Raw genomic sequence first — 22,170 nt, 5'->3', positions numbered from 1 at the left:
AGAGCATCCAGGTCATAGGAAGGTGATCGGCCCCTCCCCACGGGCCACTCTCCTAGCAGCTCACAATGACCCAGTTACTGGGGCTCTACTTTGGGCACTGTTGACTCACTTTCTTACCAATTTTTAAAGCCCTGTTTATATTTTCTACTTAAAATTTAAAAACTCTTTGATAAGCAATTTGTCTATTATATAGAACACCGGTTCTCAACTTACAGAGCATTAACCTTTAGTCTCTAGGTTATTCCATAACCTAGTGTTTGGGTCATACTCTTCAAGATAGCCCTTTCAAGAATTTTTGCCCAATCCACAGTTATCATGTCAGTCAGTCTTCCCACAATTCTTTCAGTTGGGCTTCTTTGCTCTCTAATGAAATATGGACACACTTCAAAAATTCCCCACATGTAATCTTTGGGATCCAGTTTTCGCAAGCAGTTTATTTTAGGACCACGTTTAGGGTCAGAGGAGATGGATCAGCCTGGTTCTGAATTTTAGACACTCTAGAAAAAGAGAGGCATCAGTTCCTATTGAAGAGTATGTCAAACTGAACAGTATGAGAAACTATAGGAATACTGTATCAGTAAAAATACCAGGTTTAACATGTACAAAGCCAAGAAAAACAATGATACCAGATACTGAATTTATATTAACATTGTCCTTTGAACTCCCAGCAGAAAAAACTGCTGAATGCAGATACCACACAGTGCAATAAAATTCACCCATTTTAAAATGATGAATTTTGACAAATATATACTGTTGTATAACTACCACCACAATCATGGTATAAAATATTTCCATTACTCCAGAAAGCTTCTTCTATGACTCTTTGGAATCAATTGCCTCCTCTATCCTGAGCCATTGGCAACCACTGGTCTGCTTTCTCTCAGTGTAGTTTTTGCCTTTTCTAGAACTTCATGTAAATAGAATCATAGAATATATAGCCTTTTCTGTCTGTTTCTTATTTAAGATAAAGCTTTTGCAGTTTATCTATGTTGTTGCAGGTATCAGTAATTTAATTCCTCTTTATTGCTGAGTAGCATTTACTTATAAGGTTATACCAAGTTTATTTACTAGTTGATGGACATTTGAGTTGTTTCCATTTTTTGTCTGTTATAAATAAAGCTGCTCTGAATATTCAAGTACAAGTCTTCATGAGGACATGCTTTCTTTTCTCTTGAGTAAGTACTTAGGAGTGGAATTGCTGGACCATATGTTTGCTTAACATAAGAAACTGGCAAACTGTTTTCCAAAGTTGCTTTACTATTTGGCATTCCCACCAGCAATGCATAAGTGTTCTGGTTACTCCATATCCTCACCAGTACTTGGTGTTATCAGTCTTTTTAGTTTTAGCCATTCTAATAAGCGTTTAGTAGTATCTCGTTGTGGTTTTAATTTGCATTTTCCTAATAACTATTTTTTTTTAATTCATTTATTTGGTTGTGCCAGGTCTTAGTTGTGGCAGGCAGGCTCCTTAGTTGCTGCTCGCCAGCTCCTTCGTTACAGCACGTGGGCTCCTTAGTTGCGGCTCACGGGCTCCTTAGTTGCAGCTTGCCGGCTCCTTAGTTGCGGCATGCGGGCTCCTTAGTTGCGGCATGTGAACTGTTAGTTGCAGCATGCATGCGGGACGTAGTTCCCTGGCCAGGGATCGAACCCAGGCCCCCTGCATTGGGCACACAGAGTCTTAACCACTGTGCCACCAGGGAAGTCCCAACATTTTCCTAATGACTGTTGATGTTGAACATCTTTTCATGTCCATGTCTGCCATTTGTTGTTCTTTTTTGGTGAAGTATTTATTTGAATATTTTACCCATTTAAAAACATGTTTTCTTATTGAGTATTGTCAATACAGGTCCTTTTATCAGATATACATTTTGCAAATATTTTTTCCCAGTATATAACTTGCTTTGCATTTTGTAACAGTGTCTTTTGAAATGCAAAAGTTTAATTTTTTAAAAAAATTTATTTTTTATACAATTTTAAAGGTTACACTTCATTTACAGTTATTACAAAATATTGGCTATATGCCCCATGTTGTACAGTACATCCTTGTAGCCTATCTTACTACACCCAATAGTTTGTACCTCCCACTCCCCCATCCTTATATTGCCCCCCTCCCCTTACTGGCAATCACTAGCTTGTTCTCTGTATCTGTGAATCTGCTCCTTTTTTGCTATATTCACTAGTTGTATTTTTTAGATTCCACATGTAAGTGATATTATACAGTGTATTTGTCTTTGTCTGACTTATTTCACTAAGCATAATGCCCTCCAAGTCCATCCGTGTTGCTGCAAATGGCAAAATTTCATTCTTCTTTATGGCTGAGTAGTATTCTATATATATATAGAATATAGATAGATAGATAGAATATATATATATACCACATCTTCTTTATTCATTCATCTGGGTTTTTTTTAATATTTTCTGAAATTAAGATTTTTTAAAATTTATTTATTTATTTATTTTTGTCTGCGTTGGGTCTTTGTTGCTGCACGCAGGCTTTCTCTAGTTGCCGTGAGCGGGGGCTACTCTTCATTGCGGTGCGCGGGCTTCTCATTGTGGTGGCTTCTCTTGTTGTGGAGCATGGGCTCTAGGCACACAGGCTTCAGTAGTTGTGGCACATGGGCTCAGTAGTTGTGGCTCGTGGGCTCAGTAGTTGTGGCTCACAGGCTCTAGAGCACAGGCTCAGTAGTTGTGTGCATGGGCTTAGTTGCTCTGCAGCATGTGGGATCTTCCTGGACCAGGGCTTGAACCCGTGTCCCCTGCATTGGCAGGCGGATTCTTAACCACTGTGCCACCAGAGAAGCCCTCATTCATCTGTTGATGGACACTTAGGTTGCTTCCATATCTTGGCAATTGTAAATAATGCTGCTATGAACATTGGTGTGCATGTATCTTTTCGAATTAGTGTTTTTGGTTTTTTTGGATATATACCCAGGAGTGGAATTGCTGGGCCATATGATTGTTCTACTTTTAGTTTTTTGAGAAACTTCCATACTGTTTTCCACAGATGGAAATTGGCTGCACCAATTTACATTCCCACCAACAGTGTATGAGGGTTCCTTTTTCTCTGCATCCTCACCAACATTTGTTATTTGTGTTCTTTTTGATGACAGCCATTCTGACAGGTGTGAAGTGACATCTCATTATGGTTTTGATTTGCATTTCTCTGATGATTAGTGATGTTGAGCATCTTTTCGTGTGCCTCTTGGCCATCTGCATTTCCTCTTTGGAAAAATGTCTATTCAGTTCTTTGCCCCCCCCTTTTTTTTAAAAAATACATTTATTTATTTATTTATTTTTGGCTCTGTTGAGTCTTCATTGCTGCGTGTGGGCTTCCTCTAGTTGCGGCGAGCGGGGGCTACTCTTCGTTGCGGTGCACGGGCTTCTCATTGTGGTGGCTTCTCTTTGTTGCGGAGCACGCACTCTAGGCGCATGGGCTTCAGTAGTTGTGGCTCGCGGGCTCTAGAGCACAAGCTCAGTAGTTGTGGCACACGTTGCCCATTTTTTAATTGGGTTGTTTATTTGTTTTGATGTTGAGTTGTATGAGCTGTTTATGTATGTTGGATATTAATCCCATATCAGTTATATCCTTTTCACGTATTTTCTCCCATTCAGTAGGTTGTCTTTTCATTTTGTCGATGGTTTTCTTTGCTGTGCAAAAGCTTTTAAATTTAATTAGGTCCCATTTGTTTATTTTTGCTTTTATTTCCTTTACTGAGTAGATGGATCCAAAAAAAAATATTGCTGCAGTTTATGTCATACAGTGTTCTACCTGTGTTTTCCTCTAGGACAGCGGTCCCCAACCTTTTTGGTACCAGGGACTGGTTTCATGGAAGACATTGTGTCCATTGGGGTGGGGGGGATGGTTCAGGTGGTAATGCGAGCGATGGTTCAGGCGGTAATGCGAGCGATGGGGAATGGCAGATGAAGCTTTGCTCGCTCACCCGCCGCTCACTTCCTGCTGTGTGGCCTGGTTCCTAATAGGCCATGGACCAGTAACGGGCTGCAGACTGGGGGTTGGGGACCCCTGCTTTAGGAGTTTTATAGTATCTGGTCTTACATTTAGGTCTTTAACCCATTTTGAGTTTGTTGTATGTGGTGTTAGAGAATGTTCTTATTTCATTCTTTTACATGTAGCTGTCCAGTTTTCCCAGCACCACTTATTGACGAGAATGTCTTTTCTTTATTGTATATTCTTGCCTCCTTTGTCATAGATTAATTGACCATAAGTGTGTGAGTTTATTTCTGGGCTTTCTATCCAGTTCTATTGATCTATGTGTCTGTTTTTGTGCCAGTACCATACTGTTTTGATTACTGTAGCCTTGTAGTATAGTCTGAAGTCAGGGAGCGTGATTCCTCCAGCTCTGACCTTCTTTTTCAAAATTGTTTTAGCTCTTCGGTGTCTTTTGTGTTTCCATACAAATTTTAAAATTATTTGTTCTAGTTCTGTGAAAAATGCCCTTGGTATTTTGATAGTGATTGCATTGAATCTGTAGATTACCTTGGGTATATTGTCATTTTAACAGTATTGATTCTTCTAATCCAAGAACACGGTATATCTTTCTATCTGTGTTTTCTTCAATTTCTTTCATCAGTGTCTTACAGTTGTCGGAGTACAGGTCTTTTGCTTCCTTGGGTAGGTTTATTCCTAGGTATTTTATTCATTTTGATGTGATGGTAATAAATGGGATTGTTTCCTTAATTTCTCTTTCTGATATTTCCTTGTTAGTGTATAGAAATGGAACAGATTTCTATATATTAAGTTTGTATCCTGCAACTTTACCAGATTCATTGACGAGCTCTAGTAGCTTTCTGGTGGCATCTTTAGCATTTTTTATGTCTAGTATCATGTCATCTGCAAACAGTGACAGTTTCACTCCTTCCTTTCCAATTTGAATTTCTTTTATTTCCAAAAATTTAAATTTTGATGAAGTCCAGTTTACAATTTTTTTCTTTTGTGGTTCCTGCATTTTGTGTCCCAAGAAATCTTTGCCTGACCGAAAAAAGAAAAAAATCAGTTTAGTTAGAAGAATGACATTGTTTACATTTTTGTAAGCCTCTTTAATGGAACAAGCTTAATCCTCCTATCTACCTCTGCATATAATCTCCTGCAATATGTTGTTTTGGTTAAAGTACAGGAAGAAAATCTAGTGATATGCAGGTATGCAGTTGGAAAAGCAAGGAGTATTTTAATAGCCTTTTTAGATAACTGTGGATATTCTTCTTTGACAGTGCTCCAAAACTTGACAGCTGATAGTTTCTTAAAGTTTCGTTGCATTGTGGAAACTGAAACCACATCAGTGATTTTGTACTGTTTTATTAAAATTCATTGTCTTAACTTGCACTTTGAGTGGATCTTTTAACTGTGTTGGCTAGGGAAGGAAAACCTTTTCCCTGTATCCTAGTAGGTTCAATTTCTGAGGCCCGCGAATTAACCTGACAAAGGACAGAGTAAGGAGAAAAAGCCCAGTTTATGCATGCAACATGCATACAGTGAAAGAATTCAGCAATGGGTAGCTCAAAGGAATAGTTAGAATCTGGGGCTTATGGGAGAACAAATGACTTCTTAAAAGTGGGGGAGAAAGGACACTTTCTAGACTTTTGGAAAGATAAATGGGTTTTCAGGAGAACAAGCAGGAGTTTAAATTTGTGATAATATTTATATATACAGGTATGAATAGTTTTTCCGTCTCCTCAGGGCCATAAAATTCCACTGGAGAAGAGATTTAGGGTAGGTTTTATTCACATTCTTTCTTCTGGGAGTAGCTCTGCCCTGAAGAGGAGTTTATGACAGCCTTATTTCCCAGAAGTTGCTTCTGTTAGCTAGAGACAGCTCTGAGAAGGCTTTCTTTCCTGTATCTGTTGAATCTCAGATGTTTTCATCTTTTTGTTTTTGTCGTTGTTCCATTTTATTTTTTATTTTTTTGGCTGCGTTGGGTCTTTGTCGCTTTGTGCAGGCTTTCTCTAGTTGCGGCCAGCAGAGGCTACTCTTCGTTGCGGTGCGCAGGCTTCTCATTGTGGTGGCTTCTCTTGTGGTGGAGCACAGGCTCTAGGTGTGCGGGCTTCAGTAGTTACAGCACGTGGGCTCAGTAGTTGTGGCACATGGGCTTTAGGGCACAGGCTCAGTAGTTGTGGTGCACGGGCTTAGTTGCTCCGCGGCATGTGGGATCTTCCCAGACCAGGGATCGAATCTGTGTCCCCTGCATTGGCAGGCAGATTCTGAACCACTGCGCCACCCGGGAAGTCCACAAGTATTTTCATCTTAAAATAATCTTTATACCAATTCGTGGGTTCCAAGTGGGCCCCATCGTTGATTTGGTAAAACAATGCATTGATAATTTGGAAAATATTGGTTCAGAGTTATACAGCTCTTCCAAGTGTTGATACATTTTATTATACAATGTTTAAAGAATCACATTTGTTGGGACTTCCTTGATGGTCCAGTGGTTAAGACTCCCTGCTGTCAATGCAGGGGGCACAGGTTCGATCCCTGGTCGGGGAACTAAAGTCCCGCATGCTGCATGGTGTGGCCCAAAAAAGAAAAAGAAAAAAAAAAGAAGAATCACATTTGTTTATATCACTGTGGATATCATCAGAATAGTCTTTAAGTAATGGGAAGCCTTCAAGCTCCCAGTGGCCCATGCAGACTTTCCAAAATTCTAATTTTTGCCTGAAAGCTCAAATGTTATTGTTGGCAACAAACACTGTCAGTTGTTTTCTTTGAAATAACAAGAGTAATTTGTTCATTTTCAAGAACGTGTCTGCTAAGTACTCAAATTCAAATAACCATAGTTTCTCAGTTGTTCTTTTAAGTAAAAATGATTTTACATGAAAAAAGAGGCTAGTTCAAGTCACAACTCAAACAGTCTCACATGTGCTTTTTCTCAAGACAACCATTGTATTTTGGCATGTAACATTTCATAAACAGAATATTAAACAGTTACGTGTTTAAGGGTTGAAATTTAATGGGATTATTACTTTTGATGGCTTCATCAAGGGATCCTGAAGTAAAAGTGCCCCCCACTCCCAACTGAAAGTGTGTGGCAGTAAAGAATACAATGACTAGTAGTATAATTTTGATGCCACTGCCTTCATTTGTGTATGGTGCCAATATTTGTATCCACTATAATTTTCATACAAGTAGGAGCAGTGTAAGTATCAACACAATTGTTCTCAGATAAACCATGAGATTCAAAAGAGTTATTCATCTTGGATTAGGTTGGCATCACTTGTGTTTGTTGCCAGGAATTCATACACGACATCATCTTCAGTGATTAGTTGGTACCAATGCTAGATGAATGTAAACAAAATAGCAGGACTAGTCTTGTCTGTGGATTCATCTATTTGTAAAGTAAAATTACAATTCTGCAGGTGAGATATTAACCAAGTCTTCAAATTTGCAGCAAAATCTTTAATTTGGTGAATTAATATATCATTAAAAAAGGGGCACTGCCATGATTTATTTTACTGACTTCATTCAGCAGGCATGTAGCAATGCCACCTGTACCAAGTCGTGCTTCTCCAGTTAAGGAAGTACAGTAACTTACCCTAAGATGCTTCAGTGGCTTTTTCATTTCTAGCTTGAAAGGTGTTAACAATTTTTAAGAACTGTAAAGAATTCATCACATCTGCATTTAAAATATTCAACTACTTTTTCTTTAAATTCTGAATGATTGATCTCAAAATGTCACTATAACTTAACTGGCATAATATAATTAGAAAATGTTGCATTGCCTAAGATACAGTGAGATAAATTATTAACATCTATAAAGTCAAGAGAAAGATGACTCTTGTCACACTTTGGTTTCTTATTTACAATTTTGCCTAGTTTTTTTGGAGTAGATTCTTCCTTTCCATGAGTCAGATAACTCTAGGCCAGTTGCATCTTTTTTAGTATCTTTAAATGTATGTATTGCAGCTGTGGGTTGAGAAAGTAAGTCTTCTAATCTCCCTGTTTGGAGTCAATGATTCATTCTTAAATATAAATGAAAAATTACAAATAAATTTTCCTTTATTTTAGAAAAAATTAAATTCTAAAATAATACATTTTAGGTATAATTTAAAAATTGAGAAGAGTTTTCCAAAAAGTTTTGAAGTATTATTGTAAAACAAAATAACAAAAAGTACTTGTTTCTACCTGATGTGTGAACTTCGAAATTTTACAGTAATGATTTATTGGATAGTAATGAGATTATAGTAAGTATAACTAAAGATAGCTGTAAGAGCACAAACAGAAGTACTGAGAAGGAAAATACCTTAAATTATACCCTAAACCTACTACCTTAAAAAATGCTAGAAAACATTAGAATACAGAAGCATATATTCCACTAGCCATCAGAGTGATGATCTCATTACACTTTGTGTAGTCTCAGGGAAACTCCACTGTAGACTCATGAAAGAATGAGAGTGAAAAAGGCAAATGAATTTAGTGTTATCATGAAACTAATTTTGCTTCATAGACCAGGCCCTCAAAGGGTTTTGGGGACCATGAACTGTGTTTTGCAAACTGCTGTTCTAGATTATTTCTTCCATACCTAGGGCTTCTACTACTGTCTCTGTGCTAGGGACACTCTCATCTGTATCCCAGCCCAGACTACTTATATACCCCTTGCCTGCTGAACTACCTGGACTATTTGAAAAGTCAGCTTGATGCTATGTTTCTCTCTGGCATTTGCATATGCTGTTTGATCTGCCCAGAATTTCCTGTTCCTTTTGTTCACTTGGAAAATTACTGAATTGTGAGCTGCTTGGGTGCAGGAACTAGGCATCTTTATATCCCCAGCTTTTAGCAGAAATGTGTAGCACATTGTAGGCTGCTTAGTAGATGGTGAGTTAAATTGAATCAAGGAAGAACTCTAGCCTCATAAACAAAAACTTTGCAGTGCATCTCAGGGTAAAGTTTTTTCTCTTTTTGTCTGATCTCATTCATTCTATTGGGTTGGCCAGAAAGTTCCTTTGGTTTTTAAATAAAAATAAAAGACACATTTTTCATTTTCACCAAGAACTTTATTGAACAACATATTCACCGCTTTGGTCCACTACCTTCTGCCATTTTTCAGGCAACTTCATAATTCCATCTTCTCAAAACTTTTTATCTTTTTGAGCAAAGAACTGGTTCAGGTACCTTTTACAGTCTTCCAGGGAACTGAAATTTTTTCCATTAAGAGAATTTTGTAAAGACTGAAATAAATGGAAATCCGAAGGTGCAGTGTCTGGTGAATATGGTAGATGAATCAGAACTTCCCAGCCAAGCTGTAACAGTTTTTGCCTGGTCATCAAAGAAACAAGCGGTCTTGCGTTATCCTGATGGAAGATTATGTGTCCTCTGTTGACTAATTCTGGATGCTTTTCATCGAGTGCTGCTTTCAGTTGGTCTAATTGGGAGCAGTACTTGCTTGGAATTAATCGTTTGGTTTTCCAGAAGGAGCTCAAAATAGAGGACTCCCTTCCAATCCCACCATATACACAACTTCACCTTCTTTGGATGAAGACCAATCTTTGGTGTGGTTGGTGGTGGTTCATTTCACTTGCCCCACGATCTCTTCCATTCCACGTTATTGTACAGTATCCACTTTTCATCACCTGTCACAATTTGTTTTAAAAATGGAACGTTTTTGTTACGTTTAAATAGAGAATCACATGTGGAAATATGGTCAAGAAGGTTTTTTTCTGCTTAACTTACGTGGAACCCAAATACCAAAGCGATTAACATAACCAATGATTTGGTGCAAAAATCATTTGGTGCGAATGATTTTCAGCGCTTGATTTGGATATTTTGAGTATGTCGGCTCTCTCCCGAGTGGTGTATAACATTGATTGTTCTCAATTAATGTCTTGATTTGATCGCTATCTGCTTCACCTGGTCTACCCAACCGTGGAGCGTCATCCAGTGAGAAATCTCCAGCATGAAACTTTGCAAACCGCTTTTGACATGTTCGATCAGTCACAGCACCTTCTCCATACACTGCACAAATCTTTTTTTGGGTTTCAGTTGTGTTTTTACCTTTCTTGAAATAATAAAGCATAATATGCCGAAAATGTTGCTTTTTTTCTTCCATCTTCAGTATTAAAATGGCTACACAAAAATTCACCAATTTTGATGTTTTTTTTTTAAACGCATGCTGATATGACAGCTGTCACAATACAGTCTAACAAAATTATTTCGAGTGAAGTTAAAGACAACTAAGCGGTACTGGACCCATCTTACGGAAAAAACCAAATGAACTTTTTGGCCCACCCAATATATTGGTTTGTATTAGCTTCAGTTCAGAGAAAAGAATTTTATAACCTACCTCAAATTCAGGATGGCCAACTCCTATCTATATTAACGCATCCACCAGTATTTGTTTTGTTTCCTTTTGCCTTGTTTAGAGTATAATATATTCTGAAAGGAAGGTATTTCGGCTGAGTACTCAACATCTTAATTTTTAGTTCTGTCTCTGACTGTTGAGAATATTTCACAAGGGGCTTATCATCTGCTTCTCTGCATTAAAATCACCTGATTGCTACCACCACTTGTGGTGGAAAAAAATGTATTCACATATTTTAGTTTCTCTAACATCCAAATGATAACTAACATTTATTAAGTTCTTACTATATGCCAGAGACTGTCCTGTATGTTCTACACGTATTAACTCATTTAATCTGCATAATGGCTCTGTATGAGAGGTAGATTATTTTATTATCCCCATTTATCTTTAAGAAAATGAGGCAAAGGTTACGTAACTTGGCAATGGTTGCATAGATAGTAGATAGTAATAGGGTCTGGGTTTGAACTGTGAGCTTAGTTTGGCTCCAGAAGCTGTGCTTTTAACTGGTGTGAGAAGCTTCCTCTCAAATCTCATTACTTTTATCATTAACCTATGTTAGTACACATGCACAGATAGATGCTCATTATAATATTTATAATTGTGAAATTGAAAATAAGAGAATACCTAAATCAATAATGGGATATATGTACAATGGATAGTTATTTAAAAATCACAGTTCTGAAGAATACTTAATGATATGGAAAAATACATTAGGATGAAAAAGTAAGATAAAAACCACAGTTTTTGTTTGAAAAGCATATATAATGGATTTATATGTTACATATGCATATATATATATATATACAAATGTTTATTTTAAAAGACTGAAAAGTATAATAATGATTTTTTGTGGGTAGAGCAAGTGTAATTGTAGAGCAATTTGTTGGATGCTTCCCATGGGCTAGGCACCATATTAAATTCTTCATGTGTGTTTTCTCAGTGAACTCTCCCATCAGTCCCATGATGTAGGTCCTACTCATTTCTCAGATGAAGAAACTGAGGCCTAGAAAGATTAAGTAACTTGTCAAGGGTCATACAACCAGTAAGTAGAAGAGTTGGGACCTCCGTATTAGGCTCTTTCTGTTTTTTTTTTTTTTTTAATTGAAGTATTGTTGGCTTACAATGTTGTGTTAGTTTCTGGTGTACAGCAAAGTGATTCAGTTTTACGTGTGTGTGTGTGTGTGTGTATGTATGTATGTGTATTCTTTTTCAGATTCTTTTCTATTATATATTATTACAAGATATTGAATATAGTTCCCTGTGCTATACAGTAGGACCTTGTTTATCTATTTTATATAAAGTAGTGTGTATCTGTTAATCCCAAGCTCCTAATTTATCCCTCCCTCCCCCTTTCCCCTTTGGTAACCATAAGTTTATTTTCTATGTCTGTGAGTTTGTTTCTGTTTTGTAAATAAGTTCATTTGTATCTTTTCTTTTTTTAGCTTCCACATATAAGTGATATCATACGATATTTGCCTTTCTCTGTCTGACTTACTGCACTTAGTGTGATAATCTCTAGGTCCATCCATGTTGCTGCAAATGGCATTATTTCATTCTTTTTTATGACTGAGTAATATTCCATTGTGTGTTTGTGTGTGTGTGTATATATGTACACCACATCTTCTTTATCCATTCATCTGTCAGTGGACACTTAGGTTGCTTCCATGTCTTGGCTATTGTAAATAGTGCTGCTATGAACATTGGGGTGCATGTTTTTATTGTTTTTTTAAAATTTATTTATTTATTTTATTTATTTTTGGCTGCATTGGGTCTTCGTTGCCGTGTGTGGGCTTTCTCTAGTTGCAGAGAGCGGGGGCTACTCTTTGTTGCAGTGTGCGGGCTTCTCGTTGCGGTGGCTTCTCTTGTTGCAGAGCGTGGGCTCTAGGCATGCAGGCTTCAGTAGTTGTGGCACGTGGGCTCAGTAGTTGTGGCTTGCAGGCTCAGTAGTTGTGGCACACGGGCCTAGTTGCTCTGCAGCATGTGGGATCTCCCCGGACCAGGGCTTGAATCTGTGTCCCCTGCATTGGCAGGCGGACTCTTAACCACTGTGCCACCAGGGAAGCCCCTGCATGTATTTTTTTGAATTAGTAGACTCTTTCTGTTTTGTATTTTCTAAACTTTTTATAATTTGTATTATTTACATGATGAAAAGCAAAATTAATTTTTTAAATTATGCAAACATATTGGGACAAGTCAGACTTGTACAGTCTGGTAGGATTTATTCATTGGAACCATTGATTCTTTAAACTAGCTAAGCAAAATAACAGAAGCACGGGACTTGAAAGAAATTAGACCAAGCATTTAAAGAGTTAAAACATACTCAGTGGTTTCTATTATATCAAGGATTTTTTTGGCCATCTACTATGGGCAACTGATTTTTTTTTTTTCTAGCATGGGTTGCAGCTAGTACCCCTTAGTGAAGTGAAATCTGTTACATATCTTACAGGCTAGTGAACGTATGGTAAGGCTCACCATTTTTATGACTGTTTAAGAATTCCTTAACCATTTTTGTTGTGGTTGCTAGTAGTTCCTTTTGTCTTGTTGGATCCCAAGGAGATAGATGTTGCCAAATGCCCAAAGGAAAAGATTTTTCTGTGTGTGAATTTATGGGATATCCCCCGTGGACGTGGCAATATTTTTCTAATATAATTGTAATCCCTAGTTGATAAATGAATTTAATGAAAGTTAGAGGTGTTCGATGAACACCAATAGTCTTTAAGAACAGCATCATTCACAGAAAGCAGCTGCCATGTTTTCCTACAATCATCCCATCGTCACAGAGTGTCTAGTAGGCTAAATGGACCACTGACTGACCCCACAACGTATATCACATATTCTTACAGTAAGAGGATTCTGACTCCTCATGTATTTTTTCACTTGAGGAATATGTGCTGTATTAGGAAAATACATCTACTTATAAACCTTTGTCTAAAGAACTGTTAGAGAAAGAAAAAAAAAAAGAACTATTAGAGAATTCTTCCTCTGGCAGGAAGTTTATTTGGAGAGGACAACACATGAAGATTAAGGAAGAATATGCCCTCCTAGTTGTGTCTATTACATGAGTTGACCTTGTCAGCAGAGGGCCAGACTGATGTTAGTGAATCAATAAATGAATGTGTGTGTAAGAGACACAGACATACACACCTGTACTTTATGAAATAGCTAGCCAGGGATGTGTGGAGAATTGGGCAATTGAAAAAAGGGACCTGAAACACTTATGTTAAGTGGATTGTTTCCTTTCATATTATATTTAAGGTTACTAAAAAAACCAGAAGATGAATAAAATTATTTCTCTCACCATAGAAAAGTGGGAACATTTTTCTTAAGACAGAATCCTTCCCAATCTTTTCTTCTTATTTTCACCTTTTAAAAATTCAGTGAAAATAATGTACACGTTTCCATACTATTCTGTCCACTGATCTGGGTAATCCTGTTGCTTTTAGCTATGAAACTCATTACATTACAGTCAAGTGTAATACAGGGAAATTCTTCTGCCGGTTCTGTTCCTTTGTTGGCATCTTCGGTCCTGAGTAGAATGATCATCGCCCCACATCCTGGGAAATCCCTCAGTCCTGGGCAAACTGGGACAGTTGGTCACCCTAATCCTAAGGGTGTATATTACACTCTAGGGATGGGGCTGGGGAGCTGGTGTAAGAATGAAGGAAACTGATGGAAAGGAAAAGTCCTGAGGTATGAAGACAACATTTTTTCCTTTTGAAGAATGTTTACTATAGCTAAGGAAATGTGAAAATCAGTAAGCCAGTATCTGTGTGGTTAGTAGTGAATTAGTGATTGCTGCATTAGCGATAAGTATTTTGGGTTTAGTCCTGCATTCTTCAGTACCTATACCAAAAGACAAGGAGTCAGAGGAATGCCATTTTGATTTGAGCACTCCTGGATCATAGAAGAACATTCTGCCTTCAGTGGGTTTTGGTTCTAAGTACACACTTTGTTCTGGGTAACTTTATTTTAGCAAATGGAGATGTGAACATTTTTACTTTCAAATATAGGGTGTTTATGCAATTTCAGACCACTTTAAACATAATTTGTATATATCTATAGTTAATACTTAGAGTAACACTTCCTCTAACATACTAGGTAGACCAGTTTCGGGTTTTACTTTTGCCTTGGTGTTCCTTAGCAAGCTTGTCTTTCTCCCCTAAGTCTTGTTCTTGGTTTCTTACCTTACAGAGAAGTGTGGGAAATGGAACTGGATAGACTCAAGAATCAAGATGGTGAAATAAATCGGAACATTATGGAAGAGACAGAACGGGCCTGGAAGGCAGAGGTGAGAAGAGCCGCTATGTTGAAGCTATGTTGAAGGTCTTGATTTTGGGCTTCCAGATGGTGTGTACTTTCGGTATAGTATCAATACTGTACACTAAGCTATTTAAGTATTATACCGTAGAGCCACTAAGCACTGTTTTAACTATCTAAGGGTAGCTTTGTGTATGTAAAATTAATAAAGTGTGTGTGTGTGTGTTTGTGCGTATGTGTGTGTATGGTTTCCTTAGATCTTATCACTAGAGAGTCGGAAAGAGTTGTTGGTATTGAAACTAGAAGAAGCAGAAAAAGAGGCAGAACTGCACCTTACTTACCTCAAGTAAGTACCTTCCATTTCTAGGGTTTTAATGGCCCTGCAGTTTTGTGTTTTGGAGGGATTTCTTTTTAGGTTTTGAAACCCTGGGCCAGCTAGTCTGGCACTTATTCTGTCTTCACGGGAAGTCATCTCTGTGCGATAGTAATTTGTTCAGTGATTTCTCTTCCCATACTCTAAACTTCCTCACTCTCTGACTCTTCCCTTTCTACAGTTTTATAGTTTTGTACTTTTTATTGTATTATTTCCAATTGGATAAACAGTATCTCTTATGCTGTCAAGCATAACAAATGTCTTTGGAGATTTGTTTCTTATACAGTCATTTCTCCTCTTTCTGCCGTGAAATTTGGAGGACCCCCGTGGCATTTTCAGCCAGACAAGAGCCCTCTCTCTGTGGTTGGTCCGCTTTCTCCAATACTTGTTTTGCAAGATGCTGGAGTTAAAGTGAGGCAAACGGCTTAGAACCTTGGCCTTCTCCTGCACCTGCTCCGACCTCTTCTCTCCAGGCCCATTAGCCAGCTACTGTTCTGCTATCTCAGAGAGTTAGGAATTGGGTTTTCTTTAATTCTGTAAATTACTGTTGGTTTCTTGAAAGGTCAACTCCCCCAACACTAGAGACAGTTCGTTCCAAACAAGAGTGGGAGACAAGACTGAATGGAGTTCGGATAATGAAAAAGAATGTTCGGGTAAGTGTAGTGATGCGTGATCATTGAGTCAGAGTTCATCTGTGCTGAAACACTTCTGGCGATAGGGAAGGACCTTTTGCATTGCCCTTAGGACCTGTCCTACCACTCCTCTTGCTTTCCTGATATAGGATGGTGCTCTCTTTATAGACAGGCTCATTCTGCTTAGCAGTAAAGGATAATTCCTGCTTTTCTCTCTTTTCTAGGACCAATTTAATAGTCATATCCAGCTAGTGAGGAATGGAGCCAAGCTGAGCAGCCTTCCTCAGATCCCTACTCCCACTTTGCCTCCACCCCCATCAGAGGTAAGAGCGCTGGCTTTGGGGAATCTACCTTTGTGTGTTGGTGGCAGAGCCTAGAGTCTTTCACTTGTTCTTTTTATGAAGATATCGGGACCATCCTTATTTGGTACAAGAAAGAGTTGCTCACTGATTTCTGCTCCAGTTTCCTAAACTTTCGTTTTCTTTCTCTCCCACTTGTCTTCCACCTCTTCTCCTCTGCAGACAGACTTCATGCTTCAGGTGTTTCAACCCAGTCCCTCTCTGGCTCCTCGGATGCCCTTCTCCATTGGGCAGGTCACAATGCCCATGGTTATGCCCAGTGCAGATCCCCGTTCCTTGTCTTTCCCGATCCTGAACCCTGCCCTTTCCCAGCCCAACCAGCCTTCCCCACCCCTTCCTGGCTCGCATGGGAGAAATAGCCCTGGCTTGGGTTCCCTTGTCGGCCCTCATGGTCCACACGTGCCCCCTGCCGCCTCCATCCCACCTCCCCCAGGCTTGGGTGGTGTTAAGGCTTCTACTGAAACTCCCCGGCCCCAACCAGTAGACAAACTGGAGAAGATTCTGGAGAAGCTGCTGACTCGGTTTCCACAATGCAATAAGTAAGTATCTTTAAGGATTAATTTTAAAAGTGTTTTTCAGAGAAATGTTTATGGGTTAAAATAGGAGAGGTTTCATAGATATTCCTCATGAGTGTAGTATAGAATCTCTCCCCCTCAACATTTTTCTTTCTTAGGGCCCAGATGACCAACATTCTTCAGCAGATCAAGACAGCACGTACCACCATGGCAGGTCTGACCATGGAGGAGCTGATCCAGCTGGTAGCTGCGCGACTTGCAGAGCACGAGCGGGTGGCAGCAAGTACTCAGGTAAGAAAAGCTACTTGGTGGAGACCTCAGACCTGCTGAGGTGTTGGGGAAGAGGTAGATTTCAGAAATATTTGGGGTGGGAAGAAGCATTGCAGCCAGGGGTATCTGGCCTGCTTTCTTCCTTTGCTGCGCTGGGAAATGAATGACTTCTCTTTGTTAAATGCCCTGTTTCTCAGATGTTCCTCCCTCACTGTGACAACGTTTCTGCCCACAGCCCCTTGGTCGGATCCGGGCCCTGTTCCCTGCTCCATTGGCCCAAATCAGTACCCCAATGTTCTTGCCTTCTGCCCAAGTTTCATATCCTGGGAGGTCTTCACATGTAAGACTCTATTCTTTGAAAACGGGGATGTGGAGAAGCTGGGGGTGAGGAGGGAGTGGGTTTATAGGTGGAGCGCAGGAGGAAGCCATCGTGTCCTCAGCTGGGTTGTCGACAGGCCCAGCTGGGAAAAGGCAGGTACTCTGTATTGGAACTTTCCTTTCTTCTGGTGTAAAATCTTTTTGCTACATGGGAAGAGTAGATGGAATCATGGGCATATAAGGCAAGGAGGCCCAGAGGTTCCTTACTCTTTTGACCGTCCCTCCTCTGCTGTGCAGGCTCCAGCCACCTGTAAACTGTGTCTAATGTGCCAGAAACTTGTCCAGCCCAGTGAGCTGCACCCAATGGCATGCACCCACGTGCTGCACAAGGAGGTGGGTGCTGCATGCCTTCCTCTTTTTTCCACTCTTTCTTTTTGACAGCTGAGATAATTTAATGTTCTTGAACATTTTACAGTGTTGATGCTCATCATTAATATCTGAACATAAGGTTTTCAGTCAATCGTGGCTTAAATATCAGCAGAATTCAGAATACTGGCAGCTAGGCTCTCCCAGCTTCCTTCTACCCCATTCCCTGTAGGGGACTGGACTGGATAAACAGTTCATACTAGAACATTGATAGTCACTGTCTTGGAAAATTGACAATAAGATATACATATCTAACCATTGTTTCGGATGTACCATTGCCAAGAGACTTTGCTTAGATGAGAGGAATGGAATAGGGAACCTCAATATGAGATTAGTAACTCCATTAATAAAATAGTTGGAAGGCTGACCTATTAGAGATTAGCTTCACAAACTGACAAGTTATTCCTCTCTTTTATGATGGTACCAGACGGAGTTAAATCTCTTAGCACCAGAGATGATTTCTTTTTTACTATTTTGTTTTGTTCATTTTGTTTTTCTAAGAGGTAGAAACTGAATTTATATCTAAATTCTTGGTAAGGGAAAATCCTGAATAAGATTTGAGGGCGATGGGTATTAGGAGATGGAAGCTCATCTCAGGCTAAATGGATGGTAAGAAGGAGCAAGCCTATAGACAGTCAGCAGAAAGCAGCTTCACACTGTTATTAGCTGGTTTTTAACGTTCCCTGTAAAACAAGATCAGGTTTACCTGCTCTGAAGACTCTTCTGGCGGTAAAAGCCAGTGAAGCAGCCTTTCCAGTCCCCCAGTGAGCTTTTCTGACTTAGTAAACATCCCTTAGACCTGTTGAACCTTAACAGCGCTCTCTCCCCTCCTTCCCTCCATCTTTCCAGATCAACCTGAGGTATGTCTTTCTTTCTTTCCAGTGTATCAAATTCTGGGCCCAGACCAACACAAATGACACTTGTCCCTTTTGTCCAACTCTTAAATGACGGACCTGACTGGGGAGGAAGAAGAGGAGAAACTGATGTGAACAGGAAGCGCGGGTTCAAGATTTCTAAAACTCTATATTTATACAGTGACATATACTCATGCCATGTACATTTTTATTATATAGGTAATGTGTGTATAGAAAGTCTGTATTCAGATGTTCGTAAATGAAAGTATGTATATTATGCAGAAATGGTCTGTCCCCCTCACCTTGCAATTCCTCTGGGGGAAGCAGAGTATAGGTAAGATGGTATTTAATTTGGCCTTGAAATTATGATATTCCTGCCTAGGGCTGTTTTCAGATACAATATAAAAACCATCTAGGAAGCTGCTCTTGCTCTAAGGCCACCCTGCTCTGATTTGGCTCAGCCTCTAGTCCATTTTCTTAAGGCTCATGTACGCAGATTTGAACCCTGGTGCTCACCTGCTGTCCAGCCAGATGCCTTGCTTATTGAAAGCCTCCGGAAGCCTCAGTGCTATTCTAGCCCTTCTACTCCAAATGGAGAAAATGAGACTGATTGAGGAAAAAATATATAACCCTGATAGTTTGATTTTTCATTGAACATTTTACTGTGTTAACACTCATTATTTGTACATAGACATTAGGTTTACAGAATAGTCTGTTTACATCAGCAAAATTCACAGTCCAAGAATAACAACATAACCAGGTCCCATTTTCCCCATGCCTCCCACAAACTTCTCTCCACCCTACTTCCTGGATAGTCATCTCTTTAGAAACTAGCATAGCCCACAGGTCTTTCCTGGGCCAAGCCATCCCTTTCCACCACTGACTTGGCTTCTGATCAAGCTTTCACAGACCAACCTTGTGAAGTCCTCACCGCTTCCCCTTCACTTCTGGTCTTCTAGTCTAGCTATCCCCCCTCCCCTTGAAGGTTAAGGCAGTTGGTTCACAACCAAGTTGTTTGGTGACCTTGGGTGAGTTCCAGGCAGGCACTGGGGTGAGGAGATGTCTGTGCAAAGTTCCTTTCAGGATGATCTTGGGATATGGGTTTGAATTTTTGAAGCAAGAAAGCTATGGGGGACATGCTTCCTGTCCTGGGAAAAATGGAGACCAAAGTGCTATGAAGAAGGGAGGTTAGATTTCAAGTTTATAAGTCATTTGTTCTATGGATAGCTATCTGGAACTAGGTCATTTTTTCACCTCTGCTTATTGAGCACTTCCAGTTTCTAGGTTTATACCTGGGAAAGCTGTGTTTCTATTAGAGCTTTGATCCTTTCCTATCCTTTTAGCTTTACTCCTAATGGAAATGGTGTCAGCTCCCTTCTCTTTTGGAATTAAACAAGTAAAAATTAAGCAGTAATAAAAAAAATTAGCTCCAGGAAAGGATATTATTATATTACCAACAGGTGAATTTTTCCCATTCTGGGACCTGGAAATGCTTACTCGCACTAGTAGTACATATGAGGGTAGCAAAGATTTTTCCTTTCAGAGCCAAATAATTCTCTCTGTTCATGTTACTCTTCCTCGTCTTTCATCCTTGCTTGTCAGCTCATGAAAATACTCTTTCTCTTCTCTGGTCTTACTTGTCCAGGTTTATTGACTGGCAACAGTGTAAGGAAATGGATTTCCTGGGATCTCCTTGGCATCTTGTAGGGTGATGGAAATGGCCTGAGTACTCCCCACTGTAGAGGTCAGATGACCCACTTTCTTTGGTTAATGAAATATTAATGACTCTAGTTTGGTAGCCGTCATGAACAGGGAATGTGGCAAAATGGAAGACCAGTTCCTTTGTTCTTTTCATTTGGTTGGGGGGGGATTCATTTTTTATCTTGTAATCTTAAGATTTTATCTCCCCTCAACTTTACAGCAGTCTTTGGGCCACTTGCAGTATTTTTCAGTATCCAATGGAAATATAGAAATTAGAAATGGGTCTAAAAAATATCCTGTTTCTTTTCCACAAATCTTTGACACCAAAGGGGTAAAGAGAAAAAAGGAGGGGATGGGGGGCTTAACTGCTTCCTAGTGAAAGCCCCTGGAAACCAGCTGCAGCAGGAAGACAGTGTGGTGGAGGGTGTGCATGGGGGCCGGGACTCATCATCGCTCTTTGCTCTTTCTTGTTCAGGATCAATCCGAAAGCAACAGTTAAGTTTTGGCCACCCTTGTTCTCCCTTTTCCCTCTGTCCACTGGCCTGCACTGGTACAAACTGTGCAGACCCCCGGGGAAGGCCCCTGATGCAGGGAGTGGAGATGGGACAGTCATTTTTCTGGCATAGAATTTAAAAATAGAAATATAGAATACATATTTTTACAAGGAAGAAGCTGTTGTCTAGATTTTTTTTTACACTTCAGAGTTCATGGTTTCAGGGTAGAAAGGAAGAAACTGTTAAAAGAAAAATAAGTACAAGTTTTCTCTTTCAAAGAAAAAAATAGGGCAATGAGACTTACTAAGGAAGGGGTTGAGTTTTATACCCTGGAAAGAGCTGGGGAAAAGCCAGTTTTCCCCAACGTGGGTCAAAATTATAAAGTGGAATGTGGCATTTTCATTTCACGGTAGCAATTCTGGAAGTTTATTTACACAGTAAGTTCCAAGCTGGAAGTGGACAGTCTCCAGTCTTCCTGTCAGTCTCTGTGGTTATGGGGTGTTCCCCGTCAGCCAAAGCAGCACCAAGTGCAGTGGGAATGAAGAGGACTCGGATAAAAAACTGCGACTCAGTATTCTTGTTTTATTGGTTTATGGCTTGTGGGCAGCTGGCTGAGGCCAGGATCTCCAGAGGCCCTCTTTGTATTTCCCTCTCCCTCATCAGGTAATTCTACACTGTGCGCGTCCCATACCTGGAAGCAGTGTGTTGACCAGAGAGGAATAGGGATCCAGTGGAGTAGTAAGAAAATTCAGCTCTTCCCATTAACACTGGTATCATAGTCGACTGGCTTAGAACTGATAGGGAGGAAATGAACTTGTTCCCCACTGTCTAGCCCAAGAACCAGCCTGGGTACCCAAGTACTATTAGGAGCGGGGAATAAAGAGCAGGATAGGGGCAAAGGATGGCCTCCATCAAGGGGCTCTTGTGGTGAAGGGAATTAGGAAGCGCGGAGGCTGGCATCCTTTTTCCACGCAGCCTTGATACTGAATGCGATGCTGGTGGAGCCAGAAAGCCCTGTGTTCCTGACATTCTTAGTATAATACTAGTGCCACTGTGGGATGCCTTAGCCAAATAAATGAGGGAGACCTTAGAGACAGGGAGAAGGCAATGAAACTGCTCTGTATCATGTCAAGATCTTACTACCACTTACAGCTGAACAGGAAGAAATCCAGGCAGGGGGGTATAGGGCATCAACTCTGTACCTGTTGAAGCATCTTCAGGAGTCTGCTTTCAAGGATTAGATAGGAGAGGTCTCCTATCTATTCTTAGCACCTCAGCTACAAAGCTCTGGAGGAATAGGACTGGGGGAGGGGTGAACAGGTAGCCAGGAAGACAAGGTGCAGCCCTGTTATATCTGCTCTATTCCGGCTGCTTTCCCATAGGGCACCTGGGGCTTCCAGGGCTGGGGGTGTTTCAGTGCTACCAGTCACGTGTAGAGTAGAGGGTTCAGGTAGGGACGAGGAATTAATAAGGTAGAAATTCATTTATTAGATGGAACCTTTTAGTGGGCACTTTTCCTTTAAGAGAGTTAAAAAGAGCTTTTTGGCTAGAGAAGCCCTTCTTCCCATCATCGCACTTTTGGTCAGGCTGCAACCACAGAAAAGAAGACATTGGGAAGCAACACCCATCTTAGAAGATGGGATTCTATCTTGGAGATGCCGTCT

General features: G+C 40.0%; 1 protein-coding gene and 1 non-coding gene across 6 annotated transcripts in view; one reads left to right on the top strand and one right to left on the bottom strand.

Annotated features, from left to right (window-relative positions):
• RNF214 (ring finger protein 214) overlaps positions 1–22,170 on the top strand; it is a 56,600-nt gene that overhangs the window by 30,920 nt on the left and 3,510 nt on the right. For 3 of the 5 annotated variants that reach the window (XM_036859668.1, XM_036859667.1, XM_036859671.1), the window contains 9 exons: positions 14,499–14,595; positions 14,822–14,910; positions 15,500–15,590; positions 15,794–15,892; positions 16,091–16,467; positions 16,602–16,734; positions 16,949–17,053; positions 17,329–17,424; positions 18,340–22,149. In XM_036859668.1, coding sequence (XP_036715563.1) covers positions 14,499–14,595; positions 14,822–14,910; positions 15,500–15,590; positions 15,794–15,892; positions 16,091–16,467; positions 16,602–16,734; positions 16,949–17,053; positions 17,329–17,424; positions 18,340–18,405 — 1,153 coding nt within the window. In that variant the 3' untranslated portion in view covers positions 18,406–22,149. Of the gene's footprint in view, positions 1–14,498; positions 14,596–14,821; positions 14,911–15,499; positions 15,591–15,793; positions 15,893–16,090; positions 16,468–16,601; positions 16,735–16,948; positions 17,054–17,328; positions 17,425–18,339; positions 22,150–22,170 lie in introns of those variants that run through there. The other 2 variants (XR_005020851.1, XM_036859669.1) reach the window with 2 other exon arrangements.
• Positions 568–705, bottom strand: LOC118900286. Its single transcript, XR_005021070.1, has one exon. It is a non-coding gene; the product is annotated as a small nucleolar RNA SNORA8 (small nucleolar RNA).

The sequence above is a fragment of the Balaenoptera musculus genome, chromosome 8, assembly GCF_009873245.2.
Source record: "Balaenoptera musculus isolate JJ_BM4_2016_0621 chromosome 8, mBalMus1.pri.v3, whole genome shotgun sequence".
Classification (NCBI taxonomy): Eukaryota; Metazoa; Chordata; class Mammalia; order Artiodactyla; family Balaenopteridae; genus Balaenoptera; species Balaenoptera musculus.
The sequence above is the reverse complement of the archived record's forward strand: the minus strand, read 5'-3'. Positions and strand labels throughout refer to the sequence as shown.